Raw genomic sequence first — 16,787 nt, 5'->3', positions numbered from 1 at the left:
AAGGGTTTTGAGTAATTTGGTGCGGTGGTAACAAAATAAGTTGGACGGCCGAAAATGATGTATTGGTCAATTCCACGAACATGTCACGTAAATTATGGAAACACCAGTACATAGACAATCATTGTATGAGATTAAAAATCGATAATCTTGTGGATATAGTTGCCATGAGTATGAAACCATTAATATTTTAGCATAATTGCAATGTCTACATCCTTCTCCCATAACTGTAACCGCAGCATGCTCATGGAATTTTCCATTCCCCCCCCCCCCCCCCCCCCGAAAACGTTATTTATTTATACAAGAAAACGTCATTTATTTAGACAAAATAACGTCATTTATTTATACAAGAAAGCGCAGAGCACCGCTGACTTGAAGCTGTGCGCGGCACGTGCGCTTGGTGCCACCAACACATACAGGGCCCCCTGGAGGTGGCTCAAGTGTTTCTCGCCGAAATTCCCGACGATCCCAAGCTGTACCGCCACCACAACAAGCTGAGGCTCTGCTTCAAGGACTTCACCAAGAGGTGAGCGTGCGAGGCAGAGCCACGTCGCCCCGGGGGGCGTTCTTGGCGAGTCCGGGACAGACAAGTGCTCAGTGTGGCTGTTGTGAACGCACTTTGCGCAGTACCCCACCCCGCCCCACCCCACCGACCCCCGAGTGTGTCACACGGTTCTTTAGAACTGCTTTTCGTGTTTAGTTGGTTGTCCATCCCCCGCGGAGCTCGGATTAGCACGGTCGGATACGTACGGTGCGAAAGAAATTCAGCATACATTCGTGCCGCTTAGGTCACCACCTCCGAGTTACAAACTGAGACGTATCATGGGAGGAAAAATATCTGAGAGCACTGGAAGAGGGTTGGTGTATTAGTCGTGATGATAGTCATTTTTACACAATTGACAAAAAACGGGACTTTTAATATCCCGGGAAGCGTGATAGATTTCTCACGACAGTAGCCTCCTCGACAAGAAGATGATCCTGGGAAAACAAGGACAGCTGGCAATCCTCGTGGTATCCACCAGCCCCAGGCTTCATTCAGCCTTTTGTTTGTGTGTCAACGGCGCGAGTGACGCACGTGTTTGTGTCGCCGCGACGCGTGCAGGTGCGCAGACGCGCTGCGTAAGAATAAGGCGCTCATCGGGCCCGACCAGAAGGAGTACCAGCGAGAACTGGAGCGAAACTACCACCGGCTGACGGAAGCGCTGCAGCCCATGATTAGCCAGAAGATCGCGCAACTCTACAAGCCCCTCACGCCCACGCTGAGCAGGTGACAGCGCCCTCGTTGCCGCTGTTGCTAAATCGCCGGCCAGATGAAGTTGAATTCGTAGTGCAGTTTCTGCACCTCTGCCCCTGGCCCTTCAGTCTCGTTGATGTTCTACTTACTGGTTAATGCTGGTTGTGTTGGAAGGTGTCTGCCAAGCAGGCGTTTACCATATTGTTGGTTTTGCAGTGTGCATAACATTTGTGCGTTGCTCTTGTGCCATGCGGTTCAGGGAGTCTATCAACCGCTCCAGCCTGCGGAGGGTGGAGGCGTGAGAACCCAGCTCGCCGGCCGGCAAAACTGCCAGCCCAGTAAACGTGCACACGTGCACACGTGCACACGTGCACAAACACACACACACATTCACCCACCCACACAAACATTCAGCCACCCACACGCAAGTACCATAGCTTCTACCTACAACAATCCCTCCTTACACCAACACACACACAAATCGTCAACACACACAATCCTACTCGTATCACATGCCAACCTACGCACACGCGGACACATCCACACACTAGGCCAACTGCACGTCCACCCATTCATTTGAGTAAGTTTTATAGATGTGCCAGGCTGTGAGCGTTAATGCTCGTCACACTCAAACGCACGCATCTGGGGTAATCCGAGCCCCGCATCGACGACTGTGATGATGTGACACGACTGCATACCGAGTCACCATGAGCCAAACCCCGTTGTAATCGAGGCCTCGGGCACACCGACCGGGGAGTGTTGCGTTCTCCTGGGCTGGCAAGTTAAGCAGAGGCCGTCAAGGAAGCGAGCGGAGTGCCACTTGCACGTCCACACGATTTCGTCGCAAGCTTGGAATCGCATCGGTCGTTTTTCAAACCAAACTGTTTAACCGCGGTCTTGTTTACTCTGCGACTTTACACACTCGATTAATTTTGCACCTACGTTTTATTTTATCTTCTTTGTTAAACAGTGTTAGTGAAAACGATTTAGCATTTGTGGCAGAACACTAATTTACATGACTGCCTTATAGTAGGCCACCTAATTATTGTATGCACATGAATATTATATTTCTTTATCGCTTAAATCACTTTTAAGTACCGTGTTTAGTCGATTAACCTTTTTTAACTTTATTTAAGACCTGGAATTTCCTGCATGAACTGTAACTTTGTAACACTTGACGGAGATTGCGATACAGCCGTAACACGCGTGGGCAGAGGCGAGCAGTGTTATTTGATTTCTAAATTATTATTTTTTTATTCGAGTTAAAATTATTTTAAATGTCATTTTATTCGCTTGTTCATAATGACGGTTAACACGATAGATTTTGTTTTCCACTTGGGTCATAGGTCACGTAAAATAACACCTGGCAAATACGACCAAAGTGAGAGCTAACGGTTCCAAAAAGTAAAAGCACTCGCGCAAAGTTTTATTTATTTGCTACCAATACACGCCAAGGGGCAGGAGGAAATACTCGATTGGAAATTTGCGGGGGAAATGGCGGTTACATGATTAGTCTCGCACGCCGGTCAACTTCCTTTTGATCTTCAAAATAGTTTTCAAGAGCGTCCGTGTGTCAGCTAGAAGAAGTAAATAGTGAATAAACAGCGTGGGATCGTTTTTACCGTCATGCTTAAGAGACATGGAGCGCGATGTCGGTGGCAGGGCAAGTTGTGGGGGCTGTTGGGGGATTGCCGACGATTAGTTCCCCGTGGAACAGGAGGTGTGATGATGGCGGTGGGCATTGGGGGACCTGGGTGAGATGGGGAATGGCATTTGAGAATCGATCTTGAAGGGACTTGGATAAGTTGACGGAGCTTGGGAATTGAGTTAAAGTTGGAACAGTTGACGGATTTTTAGTAAGTAAATCTACAAACTTGAGTACTAAATTATAACTTGAGCGTGCAGACAGAGATTTGTCCATCTGGAATAGACGCATGCAGGGCTATGAAGTGTCTAAGGCATGTTGTGTTGAGAGCCACTGTGTAAGTTAGAAAGGGAGTTTCCAATTAGTATTTTTTTTATATAGAACCCAACGTGAAGAGCTGCTTCAGTAATTTTGCTGTATGAGAATGTGCTACATGCAAATCATTGACGTATTAGCATGCCAGTACTGTATACTTTCTTTGAAAATGTTTTTTTTAATTAAACATTCGAATGTTTGTATATTTAAATTTGATGCCAGGTGGTCTAGTTTTAATTCAGGCTGCACACCTCTACAGGCACCCCGGCTCCAGGGATGCGTGCCAACACTAGCGTGCGCCCAGCAAGAAACACTAAGGGTCGTGTTTGAATCGGAAATGTCATGTGCTGGTTGTTATTAAAAAATAATATTGTTTAAATGCTTTTTTGTTTAATTCCTTTTTTCGTCACAGTTGCACGAGTTTAATACCTCTCGTTAAAGAAAGTTGCGAAAATCTAAGTCAACTTGAGGCAACTGCTGTCCAGTGCTTGTCCATTTGTCTCACCATGGATATTTTCACGTTTTATTGGGTCCCTCTGTGCCTGCCTCTCTGATGGTGGCTCTGCAGGGTGAGGTTGCCCTTATTCTGGTAGGAACCTCCTGGTTACACCAGCCCACAGGGGATTGTGTCCGTCCGTCCTGCATTAAAAATGGGAGGGGTGGGGCTGGGTGGAGAGGGGAGGGTGGGGCTGGGTGGGGAGGGGCATGGGAGCCCTTATAAAACTCAACGTTTAACCTACTCACGCTGGCTTGTGCCCACCCTCACAGTCGGGCATATTTGCGGAATACACCACGCTGCCATTGACCCTGGCCATTGACCGAGCAACCCAACGCCCTCCGCAGGAATGTGTTTGAGTCGTGCTGTTCAACACACCTCCCCAACATTAAGGCACACAGCTGATTTTCGGGCGGTCACCATGAATCATGAAGTCAGCCATTCTCTCAATTGCTCAGGGAAGGCTTCCTCAAATCATTGCCATTTCTCAAGTCCACGGAGTTTTGTAAATTAGAATTGTATTTTCTGTGAGAAAAAACGCATTTTAAACACAATACGCATCACCGACACACATCTCGCATTTCAGTTTTATACGACTAGTTTTTTGACAATGTGATATTTTCAACATAAACACGTTAAGGCTCTTATCATGTAGTTACAATGAATACATTTTATTAAATACCTGCAGTAAAAACATAGTTCAACGTAGATATCACCTTAGGGTCACAATATATCAATATTTGTATACTTCAAGTTGTACTATATTCATCATACATTAGACATTGTTTATATCAAAAGATAATGGCAAAACATTTTTGCCCAATTTTAACACGAGTCCCCGAAAGTTAGCGCTGCACATTGTGTCCAAGTCACCTGATGGGTTGACTCCCTTTTCACCTCGACCCGGAGTGCGGACCCAGAGTGCGGACCCAGGGGCAATGGAGGGGAAACGCGCTCCCAGCTCGGCTGCGGAGGTACGCGTGCATACAGACGACCTCCGACCCGTGGCTCATGTGCCTCATGAGAGACGCACAATTTTGCTGATGTAAATGGGCCCAAAGTTGGCGGCGACGTGCGGAATCACCGTCTCGCCAAAACGGTCCTCCTCCTCCTGGAAGGTGAATGCGTGCGAGAAGAGCGCCCGCATGCCGGACAGGTCGCACGCCTGCGCGTCCACGTTGTGATTCGTCGTCGCCAGACTGAGGGCCGCTTCCACCACAGAGCTGTTCTGCAGCTGTGACAGGGAGCAAGTGGAGTACACCACCACCCCGCCCGGGCGGCACGCCAGCAAACCCGCCCTGCACCGTGACAGACAAAGACAAAGATCCACCGTATAGCCTTAACAGAATGTTGGGGCAAGTGCTGTTAGCGAGCACCTATGATGGCCGGCACGGCACACGAGGGGGTGGGTGTCCAGCAAACGCGCCCGGCCGCCTTTTTCTCCCCAGGTTACTCAATTGAGGCTGAATCGACCTAGGGCAGGCTCAGGACCGATTCAGATAATCACCACTGGTATTGGCCGTGAGTGGGAATCTAACTCGCGTCGCTGGGTAGCGCAGCGTAACGCTAACCGCTACACTACCACTACAGTGTGACAAAGACAAAGATCCCCCGTATAGCCTTAACAGAATGTTGGGGCAAGTGCTGTTAGCGAGCACCTATGATGGCCGGCACGGCACACGAGGGGGTGGGTGGCCAGCAAACACGCCCGGCCGCCTTTGTCTCCCCAGTGGCGATGTTTACACACCGCACCAGGTACTCGTTTGAGTCGACTGAGAGGAGGCCCATGGGGCCATGACTGTGACTCACACACACACGCCCCGAGTCACACCCCACTGTCAAGTTCTATCCTTTAGAAAGACAACCTCAGCTGTGACTGTCAAGCAACCTCCATTAAAGGTGGGTGCGATTGCTTGAGAAATCGATTACAAATGATCTGCTCGATTAACTCGCCTCATCAGATGACACGAACAAGGCTGTAAAAAGTCTCACCTCTTCCCCGATGCGACAATGTGAGCATGACCACAATTACAACAATGTTTAGTCGACTCAACAAACTGTTCAATCTCTAATTGCCCACACCGCAGGCTACGGCTCCACAGTGGTCGGGTTCTTACAGCAGCAGCTGGGTCTGCAGCGCCGGCAAGTGCTGACGCTCCTTCATCCTGGAGCGAGAGAAGATGTTGTTCTCCTCCTCGTGCAGGGAGTGGCGGTCGTTGGTGCAGGGCGCGTCGACGAGCACGCGGTCGTACACGCCGCGTTCCTCCGCGGACTTGAGCCAGAAGATGCCGTCGCGCGTCCTCACGCTCACGCCACGCGCGGGAACGCCCGCCTCCCCGGCGTCACGCGGGACGTAGGTGCGCAGCACGCGCTGCAGGCGGGCGGTGCGGGACGCCGACACGTCGTTGGAAGTCAGGTGGTCTGCAACGCACGGGTGCCCCCCGTCTCGGTCAGTTTGGGTGAAATGCCGTTCAGTGTCTGTCGCGTTTAACGCTCCACACTCAACAGCTGGTGTGGTAATGCTGTTCTCGTAATTTGTGTTCGGAGCGTTTAAGGATTTGTCAACGGGTCAGTGGTATCGCAGTGGAGCAGTGGTTAGCACACTGCTATGAGCACGGCGAGTTGTGATTAATATCTGGTCGGTGACGAGCGATATCCAAATCAGGTCCTGACACCACCTTTATGAAACCCGCACTGACCAGCGTGACGAAGCCAAACAACCCCCAGGACTCGCATGCGGGCTGTACATGTGCACAGGGTAGAGTCACACCATGTGCGTGTGCGTGCGTGCTTGTCATCTCGGTCATCTCGGTCAGTCGACCCGTGGCAACTGGGTCTGCCCCGTGACCTCCTGCCAGCGGGCGTTCGACACTTCACGTGGCCTCAAGGTGCACATGGCCTGGCACAAGCGTCGTGGTGACGTCACCGCCACTTAGTGGCGAATGGCGGTTGTTGTTGTGCGTGTGCGTGCGTGCGTGCGTGCGTGCGTGCGTGTGCGTGCGAACGACGGGGTGTCCACGGTGCCAGCTCACCGCAGCACGCCGTCTGCAGCAGCGCGAGGGTTTTGCCGCCGGGAGCGGCACACAGGTCGAGCACGCGGTGCCCGAGCTGCACGTCCAGCGCCAGCACGGGCAGCAGCGACGCCGCGTCCAGGAGGTAGTGGCTCAGCAGCCGCAGCGCTCCTGCGGGCCTGCGCAGGAGCGCGGTGCAACAAACTTGGGTCAATTGCAAGATAACTGCATTGTGCTTTCAGAAAGAAAACCACTGTAAATGTAGTTGTAGTTGAGACCCCAGGCCTGCACAGGACAACAAGCATCATGACCACCGGGGGTGTAACGATGCAATCGATTGATACTTTCATATCGATTCAAAAGTTCACAACACATGCATTACATTTCCGAAGAGTTCATGATTTGAGAATCATACAAATGTGCTGTTCTTCATCGTGTTGTGCCTGGACTGCGGCCTGCACCCGGGGCATCCCCTCACCTAGGCTGTGGGAACCGGGAAATATCGCCGCGGGGAAAAGTGAAGCATCTGATGTTGGGGCTCAGCCGGAGGGTGGACAAAACGCTGCCCTCCAGCAGCAAGGACTTTCCCAGCTCGCCCCCTTCATCAGCAGATGGAACAGATGGACACGGAGCGCTGTCTTCACGACTCTCTCGGCCGCCCTCATCACGCGGCTTCTCCGCAGTCGGCTCCACGGCGTCTCGCCCGGCAAGGCTCCTCGTCACCACGTCCCGCACCAGGTCGACCGCGCCAAGGCGCCGCAGCTCGTCGCCGGTGCCGTCAGTGTCGGCCCAAGCGTTGACGAGGGCCCCGTACTTGCGCTCGCACAGCAGCGCCAGGCGCGCCGACTCCCACATGTGGCCCAGCTGGAGACCGTAGGTCGCATCCATGAGCTGGAGGGCCGCCTGCGTGTTGGGCACCTTGGTCCTCGTCGCGGCCTGGGCATTGACGAGGCAGACGTTGCATTACGAATGAAATCGGTAAATGACGAGAAAAAAAACCATAGTGACAGAATGTACGCATGTATGTGTTGAGCTTCTTTCGCACCAACCGTGCTAATCAGAGGTGCGGGGGAAGTACAACAAACTAAACACATACAAAAACTGTTCTTGAAGAAAATGTTACCAATACTACCCGAGTTTGATTCCAGGCCACTACGAACATGATTGTGATTGACCGTTTCTCTCCACCTGATGAAGAGCGCTTGTGTTGCGATCAAAACGTCGTGGGGTTTTTTGCTTTTAATTTAGATTTTTGTTTTCCATCTACGTGAATTTAACAAAAGAACCAAGAATATGAAGAGTGATACTAGAACCGGTCCGGGATCTCCCTGCTTTCACTAAACTGCACTGAACTTTATTAATCCACTGCTGGATCAAGGCCTCCCCACGCTGTGCAGGTCGTGGGGGGGGGGTGATTTAACCATACTTCACCAGAATGGTAAGTGCGGGTCGGTGAATACTGGCACCATAGACGTTGGCGCATCGTACTGTAAGAGTAAAACAATGGAAATGTCTGCACTGCCCTTCTGCCGTCTGCCAAATCCCCCTTAGCCGCCTATGACAAGCTTGCATGCACGGTGGTTGTGTATCCCAAGCACTATCCAGTCTTAAAATCCTGCTTGGCTTCTGAGAATTGCAGAGTCAGCAGTGGTGGCTGAGCTATAAACTGGTCGGGAGGGCTTAATTTCAGCTGGAGCTCCGTAAAACATGTCCCGTACCCGGCACATCACATCCAGTCCACAGTTCGCTACAGCCCATGGTTTAGAGTGGTCACGGCGGCTATACCAGTTATAACAGTGGTTATACTCGTAGCCGTGCGACTACTGGTCAGCGTGAGAGCCACTAGTTACAGTGGTGAGTGTAACACTGATTACACTGTGTAACACGAGTCACACCACACCAGTCACACCACACGAGTCACACTACACCAGCCACACCACCCAATTCACACCACACCAGCCACACCACACCAGCCACACCATACCATACCAGCCACCGGAGTGACACCGCACCAGTCATACTACACCAGTCACACCAGCAACACCATTCACACCACATCAGTCACACCACACGCGTCACACCACCCGTCACACCACACCAGGCTCACCACACCACACCACACGAGTCACACCACACCATTCACACCACACGAGTCCCACCATACCACACCAGGCTCACCACACCACACACACCACACCAGGCTCACCACACCACACGAGTCACACCACACCAGTCACACCACACACACCACACCACACACACTACACACACCACACCACACACACCACACCAGTCACACCAGTCACACCACCCAGCCACACCACACCACACACACCACACCACCCACACCAGTCACACCACACCAGCCACACCACACCAGTCACACCACACCACACGAGTCACACCACACAAGTCACACCACACCACACGAGTCACACCACACCACACACACCACACACATCACACCACAGCACACCAGTCACACCACACCAGGCTCACCAGCCACACCAACCACACCACACGAGTCACACCACCCCAGCCACACCACCCCACACGAGTCACACCACACCACACCACCCACACCACACCACACACACTACACACACCACACCACACCAGTCACTTCACACCACACACACCACACCACACACACCACACCAGTCACACCACACCACACCACACACACTACACACACCACACCACACACACCACACCAGTCACACCACACCACACACACCACACCAGACTCACCAGTCACACCACACGAGTCCCACCACACCACCCCAGGCTCACCCACTTGTTCTTGACGCGGTGCCGCCTCTGCTCGTGGTCCCAGCCTCTCGCGGCGCGCGGCAGCGGCCGCAGCAGCAGCGGCCTCGCCAGCGGCCACATGGTGGCACACAGAGTCTCTGTCGATTATTACGATGTCGTTGTTGTTGTTGTAGATTGTTGTTGTAGATTGTTGTTGTTGTAACGCTCGGCGTGGGCGACTGTACAACACTGCGATCTATCCGAGGGCCTTGGGGCCTCCCTCCCGGGTGACGTCACTGCTCGGCGCTGATTGGCTGCGGGCGTCATCCAGCGTGGGGAAGGCGACGCCGGGCGACAGCGGACGGTGGAGGAGAGGTCACGTGGTGGAGAAGTCACGTGGTGGTGAGGTCACGTGGTGGAAGAGAGGTCAGTGTAGTAGAAGTCACGTGGTGAAGTCACGTGGTGGTGAGGTCACGTGGTGGAAGAGAGGTCACGGTGTAGTAAAGGTCACGATGGAGGAGAGGTCACGTGGCGGAGAGGTCACGGTGGAGGAGAGGTCACGTGGTGGAAGAGAGGTCAGTGTAGTAGAGGTCACGGTGGTGGAGAGGTCACGTGGTGGAGAGGTCACGTGGTGGAGAGGTCACGGTGGAGGAGAGGTCACGTGGTGGAAGAGAGGTCAGTGTAGTAGAGGTCACGTGGTGGAGAGGTCACGGTGAAGGAGAGGTCAGTGGAGGAGAGGTCAGTGCAGTAGAGGTCACGGTGCAGTAGAGGTCACCGTGCAGTAGAGGTCACGGTGTAGTAAAGGTCACGGTGGACGAGAGGCCACGTTAGCAGCAGCATCATCGTCGTCAACAAAGATCCCCCGTATAGCCTCTAACAGACTGTTGGGGCAAGTGCTGATAGCGGCACACGAGGGGGTGGGTGGCCAACACCACACCCGGCCACCTTTATCTCCTTCAGTGGCGATGATCACACACCAGGCACTTATTTGAGATTGCGTCGACCTAGGGGAGGCGCAGGACCGGTTCAGATAATACCGGACGGAGTCACTGATGTTGGCCGTGAACAGGAATCGAACTTGGATGGTCGGGTTCGGAGCGCAACGCACTACCACCACCGTCATCATCAACACCATCAACACTGAGAACGCTCATGAGAGACTACGATAAAGTCTGGTTCCCAAGAGTGACCTGCATCAGCAAAATGTACTGAAGCAATCGCATGAAACAATCCAACAATAAAGCAAATAGAAATCAGAGCAAAAACATCCGCTATGGAGGAAATCGAAACAGCACCAATTAATATTAAATAAAATAAATTTGTTGGCTTGGGCAAATTGATTTTAGAAACCATAGCAGAATTTAATGTATAGGAGCATCCAAATACATGTTTATGATAATATCAAAGGCAATTGCAATAAAGTATGACTTCACTATCATTCACAACTCTATCACCATTATCAACATCACTAAACCTTATCAACATCACAGTCTTCTTGGTTCTTTCGGTAAAGTCACGTAGAAGGGAAATAATAAAATAATAAAAATAAAACATAATAAAATAATTCTCACGACGTTTCGGCCACAACGCAAGCAGCCGTCCTCAGGTGAAGACCAGGTCTGTCGGGGAGACAGCCGTCCTCAGGTGAAGACCAGGTCTGTCGGGGAGACAGCCGTCCTCAGGTGAAGACCAGGTCTGTCGGGGAGACAGACCTGGTCTTCACCTGAGGACGGTTGCTTGTGTTGTGGCCGAAACGTCGTGAGAATTATTTTATTATGTTTTATTTTTATTATTTTATTACTTCCCTTCTACGTGACTTTACCGAAAGAACCAAGAAGATGAATCCTTGCAGTCACGAAAGCTTTAAATCGAAATTTAACATCACAGTCATCAATACCATTATCAACACGAACATAATCACTGTCAGCACCATGAATTACAATTAACGCCATCATTGTTGTTACTATCAACATTTAATCACTAATAACGTTGCTCTCATCAGTACAGTTTAAACTGATAACAGCAACCAACGAACATGATGACCATCAAGTTACAATCGACGCCACTACTCGAGGCGGCCAGCAGATGGCAGCGCATCAATGTGCCAGGTCCATTTGGATTCCGTGGCTGAGTCTTGCGAATTGATTCTAGATTTGAAGCTTTCGTGACTGCAAGGATTCATATTCTTAGGTTTTTTCGGTAAAGTCACGTAGGTAGGTAAAAAAATGTAAATTAATAAAAGTAAAATAAAATAAAAAATAAAAAATAAAATAAAAATCACGACGTTTCAGAGGCAACACAAATAAAAATCACGACGTTTCAGAGGCAACACAAGCTTCCGTCTTCAGGTGGGACCGTCACAGCACGACACCTGAAGACGGAAGCTTGTGTTGCCTCCGAAACGTCGTGATTTTTATTTTATTTTACTTTTATTAATTACCGACGTGACTTTACCGAAAAAACCTAAGAATATCTTGCTAATTGACTCCATCTGTGCAGAACTTTGTGTGGCTTTCCTCTTCGTTTGCGTGGTGGGGCTTCTCATGCTCCTCTGGTTTCCTCCCATACGAGGCCAGATTATCATCCCAATGTAACAGGTCCCCTCTGAAGGTGTTAGTTTTGTACCAGTTTAAAGGGTAAAAACCTACAACTATATTTTGCCACTGGTAAAGGAGGTCTCATAGTGTAAATGCTTCCCCCGAGTTCTCAATACTCTGATAGTGCACTGTTTTTGAGTTGTACGCCTTTTGGCGTCATCTGGTCCAACACCAATGGAGACTAGGCTCTAAGGAAAGCTGTCTCGGGTGTGGACCAATCAACTTCAAGGACAGTGCATATCATTACCATTATCAGAGTTTTTTCTTTTTGTTTGCATTTTGACTGCTTGTGTTGCGGTTATTGCAAACATGATGCCTTGTATAAAGGTGTCAGTTTTGTACCAGTTGAAAGGGTAAAAAAAACCTACTACTATATTTTGCCACTGGTAAAGGAGGTCTCATAATGTCAACAGTTGTGATACCATTAACAGGACAGCGCTGTGTCAATCTACTGCTGGATGAAGAGCCACAAGACGCTCCCCTCGCCCACTTCCTCGACACTGTGACAGTTGTGGGGGTTGTTTGGCCATCACCACGCTGGTCAATGTGGTTTGGAAGATGCCAATGACCAGTTCGGACATCACTCGCCACTGATATCAGCCGTGGCCGAGAATTGAAACTCGGCTCGCCGGGTTGAGAGCTCGGTTATATAAACAAGACAATACAAGAAGTTGTTTAAAAAAATAAATAAATAAACCATACAAGAAAATCTGAAACATTTATAATCGTTTTCTTTGATAAGGTTTGGTGATGTTGATAAGCAAATACCGCCACGTCAAGCTACAATGTAGTTATTTGTTATTTTCTTTAAACCTATCTTCGTGACTTTACCTAAAGACACACAGAATATAAATTCCTGCTGTCACGAAAGCTTTAAGTCAATTATAGTCGTGTTCACGAATCGTGACAGTTGATGGGCGATGCGTGACAAGGGGAACAGCAGAGCAGAGCAAGCAGACATCGTCACGTCAGCACTCTTCACACTCTTCACAGCCGAAAGCCACGTTGGTCGAGTAGAGGTGGGGATTTAATTTCATCCGGAAAATATGTCCGCATCCCCGCACACCAACATCCAGTGCACATCCCGCCCTGGCCGTGGCTACTCGTCACGTGCCACCTTCTGGTGTCCCAGCCTCCTGGGGAAATTCTAGATTTGAAGCTTTCGTGACTGCAAGGATTCATATTCTTAGGTTTTTTTCGGTAAAGTCACGTAGGTAAAAAATAAAAAATGAATAAAAGTAAAATAAAAAATAAAATAAAAATCACGACGTTTCGGAGGCAACACAAGCTTCCGTCTTCAGGTAGAACCGTCACAGCACGATAGCTGTATCAAGTGAGAACGGAAATTTTATTAATTTTAAAATTTTACCTACGTGACTTTACCGAAAAAATCTAAGAATATGAATCCTGGGGAAATATTGGGCGAGACGTTTAAACGTCGGTGTAGGAATTAAGCAGGAAATGTCTGTAAATAAAGGCAAAACTATCCTAGCAGTGGCAGCGTGAAGGACAGACAAAACCCGACGTTTTGAAACAATGGCCTTGCACAGCCGTGTCGTAATGGTGTTGAACTTATAATTCTAGATTTGAAGCTTTCGTGACTGCAAGGATTCATATTCTTAGGTTTTTTCGGTAAAGTCACGTAGGTAAAAAATGTAAATTAATAAAAGTAAAATAAAAAATAAAATAAAAATCACGACGTTTCGGAGGCAACACAAGCTTCCGTCTTCAGGTGGAACCGTCACAGCACGATTGCTGTATCATACAGCTTTTATTAATTTGAACTTATAAGCCACAGGTCCGGGGCATGGGCGTGCGCGTTTCCCGTGCCTCCACGCCCCTCCTCGACACGCTCCTGCTCAGCACATTCCTGCACAGGTGAAATGTGCCGCGGCCACGATCCGAGGCCCTCAAAGAGTCCGTGGCTCGCGATTCACTCCAGCACATGAAGGTCACAAAGCCTCAAGCCACTCAGCCACTCAGACGCAAAGACAAAGATCCCCCCCGTATAGTCTCGACAGAACGTTTGGGCAAGTGCTCGCCATTCGCAAGTATCTACGGAGGCCAACACAGCACATGACGGAATTGTGTGGTCAGCACCACGCGAGGCCAGGTGCTCACTTAAGGCTGAGTCGACCTAAGGGAGGCTCAGGACCGGTTCCCGTATTTGTCGATGGCGTTGCTAACCATCATCATCATCATCACTTAACCACGAACAAAACGCCCCGCGCGAGTGCGTGCGTTACATCCCACACGCTGCGCCACCCATTAGCCACTGCTCATGTGTCGTGACGAGCCATGATCTATCCACTGCTAGACGAAGTCGTCAATATCATCGTGCTCCTGCGATGCCGCAAGCCATCTCACTCCGCACGCGAGCTCATCGATCAGCTGCTTGACCATTACTGTACATCTTCTTGGTTAATAATAAAAATAAAGCATAATAAAATAAATATTTTATAATGCTTTATTTTATTATTTCCCTTCTACGTGACTTTACCGAAAGAACCAAGAAGATGAATCCCTGCACTCACGAAAGCTTTAAATCGAAATTTATTACTGTACACTCAATCAATACATACATTTTGTTTGTTTAAGATGAACATTATATGTTGAAATAGTTCATTAATATCCCTTGGGTGCTTTGTAGCCTGGGGAAACTTACTTTGGCGGTAACATGAATGAATTGTTTAACTTGTAATCATGGCCCAATGAGTAACTCCCAGCATATAGAACTTGACGGATCAGTCCCCACAAAACTGCATCTTCATCTCCGCGCGCCTCATCACCGGTCGTGATCGATCCACTGCTGAATGAAACCCTTCCCAAGCCCGCGAGGATTGATCGTCATGCAGACGATCAATCCTCGCGGGGGAGCTGCGTCCGAGCTCGTCGTATCGCTCCATCTCCGCAGGGTCGTCCTCGCGGGCGTCTCTCTTCGTGTGTCTGCCATGGTGATGTTCGAGACAGCGAGATTCGGGATGATGCTCGTGGGTTTTCACTTTGGACCATTCCTCGCCACCCTTCCTCTTGCTGCCCACGCAGGGACGTGACATGGGTACACTTCGGGTCTGGGGTGTTTGAGGATTGGTGGGGTTTTTTGTTGTGTGTGGTTCTTTGTTGAATTTCCTTTTGAAAAAGATAACATACAGAGAAGTAGTATACATTAGCCTGGGATCGATTAACTGCGTTTGTGTTGTATTCGCCCGTATTGTGTGGGTGTGTGTTTGTATGGCTCGTTTTTTCAATACACTACTGTAACTGCTTTTGTGTTTGCTTCTCTGTAACCCGGGTCTACCTCGCCAAATACGCAGCACAATATAACCTCAGCGACCTCCACCTACACGTACAGCCTTCTGTGTCCCCTCGCCTGTAGGTGCCGAAGTGGCCAGAGCCACGCCTGCTCGCCTTTGTCTCCCCGGTGCTGCTGATGTGTACACCCCGCGGCAGCTGCTCGCTTGAAGTCCTGAGTGGACTTTGGGGGTGTTCAAGACCAGTTCAGGTATTCTTCACCGATGTTGGCCGTGCGCGAGAATTGAACTTAGGTGACCAGGGTTCGTGGCGCGCTGCGCTAACCACTGCACCCCCCCCCCCCCCCCACATATGCACCCAGAAACAAAACAAACACACGCACTCACTCACTCCCAGACACACCGAGGGACGCATACAAAGACATGTCCAAAGAAAATTGCATAAATGCCCAAGAGACAAAGATCCCCCGTGTAGCCCACGTCGAGAGTGGGGCCGGCCGCTGTTGACCGTGAAATGGAACTCGGGTTGTGTGTTCGCTCACCACTCTGCCACCGCACACATACACAAACACATTAGGTATACACAGACACATTAAGTATACATAGACACATTAAGTATACACAAACACGCAAACGCGCGGACACAAAGACCTTTTGGGGCAAGTGCTGTTTGCGAACACATATGAAGGCCAGCACCACGCCCGGCTGGCTTTGTCTTCCTAGTTACGATATTTACACACAGGACCAGGTACTCGTTTGAGGCCGAGTCGACCTAGGGAAGGGACAAGGACCGGTTCCTATAATCGTCACTGGTTCCGGCCGTGAGCGGGAATCGAACTGGGGTCACCAGGTTCGTAGCGCAATGCGGCACCACCGCTCCTTCGACACGCAAAGACACACCCAGACACACACACACCCAGACACACACAGACACACACACGCACACACAGACACACCCACACACACACCCAGACACACACAGACACACACGCACACCCAGACACACACAGACGCACACCCAGACACACAGACACACACAGACGCACACCCAGACACACAGACACACACACACACCCAGACACGCACACCCAAACGCACACCCAGACACACACACACAGTCACACACACGCACACCAAGACACACGCACACCAAGACACACACACGCACACCCAGACACACGCACACCAAGACACACACACGCACACCCAGACACACACACGCACACCAAGACACACACACGCACACCCAGACACACACACGCACACCAAGACACACACACGCACACCCAGACACACACACGCACACCAAGACACACACACGCACACCCAGACACACACACGCACACCAAGACACACACACGCACACCCAGACACACACACGCACACCAAGACACACACACGCACACCCAAACACACGCACACCAAGACACACACACGCACACCCAGACACACACACGCACACCAAGACACACACACGCACACCCAGACAC

The 16,787-nt window shown here is 50.3% G+C and overlaps 2 protein-coding genes across 2 annotated transcripts in view; one reads left to right on the top strand and one right to left on the bottom strand.

Annotated features, from left to right (window-relative positions):
- LOC133351946 (dedicator of cytokinesis protein 7-like) overlaps positions 1–3,570 on the top strand; it is a 73,266-nt gene extending 69,696 nt beyond the window's left edge. The window contains 3 exon segments of the mRNA XM_061567568.1: positions 417–523; positions 1,100–1,264; positions 1,491–3,570. Of these exon segments, the coding sequence (XP_061423552.1) occupies positions 417–523; positions 1,100–1,264; positions 1,491–1,533 (315 nt within the window). The 3' untranslated portion in view covers positions 1,534–3,570.
- Positions 3,571–4,337: 767 nt separating this feature from the next.
- Positions 4,338–9,754, bottom strand: NSUN4 (NOP2/Sun RNA methyltransferase 4). The gene is made up of 5 exons (XM_061567713.1): positions 9,492–9,754; positions 7,177–7,634; positions 6,720–6,877; positions 5,805–6,108; positions 4,338–4,985 (listed from the first exon to the last, which is right to left on the bottom strand). The coding sequence occupies exons 1-5, from the start codon at positions 9,588–9,590 to the stop codon at positions 4,706–4,708; spliced, it is 1,299 nt and encodes a 432-aa protein (XP_061423697.1). The 5' UTR covers positions 9,591–9,754; the 3' UTR covers positions 4,338–4,705.
- Between the last annotated feature and the right edge of the window lie 7,033 nt (positions 9,755–16,787).

Source organism: Lethenteron reissneri, chromosome 39 (genome assembly GCF_015708825.2).
Source record: "Lethenteron reissneri isolate LAM-NWPU_2019-01 chromosome 39, ASM1570882v1, whole genome shotgun sequence".
NCBI classification, from domain to species: Eukaryota; Metazoa; Chordata; class Hyperoartia; order Petromyzontiformes; family Petromyzontidae; genus Lethenteron; species Lethenteron reissneri.
The sequence above is the reverse complement of the archived record's forward strand: the minus strand, read 5'-3'. Positions and strand labels throughout refer to the sequence as shown.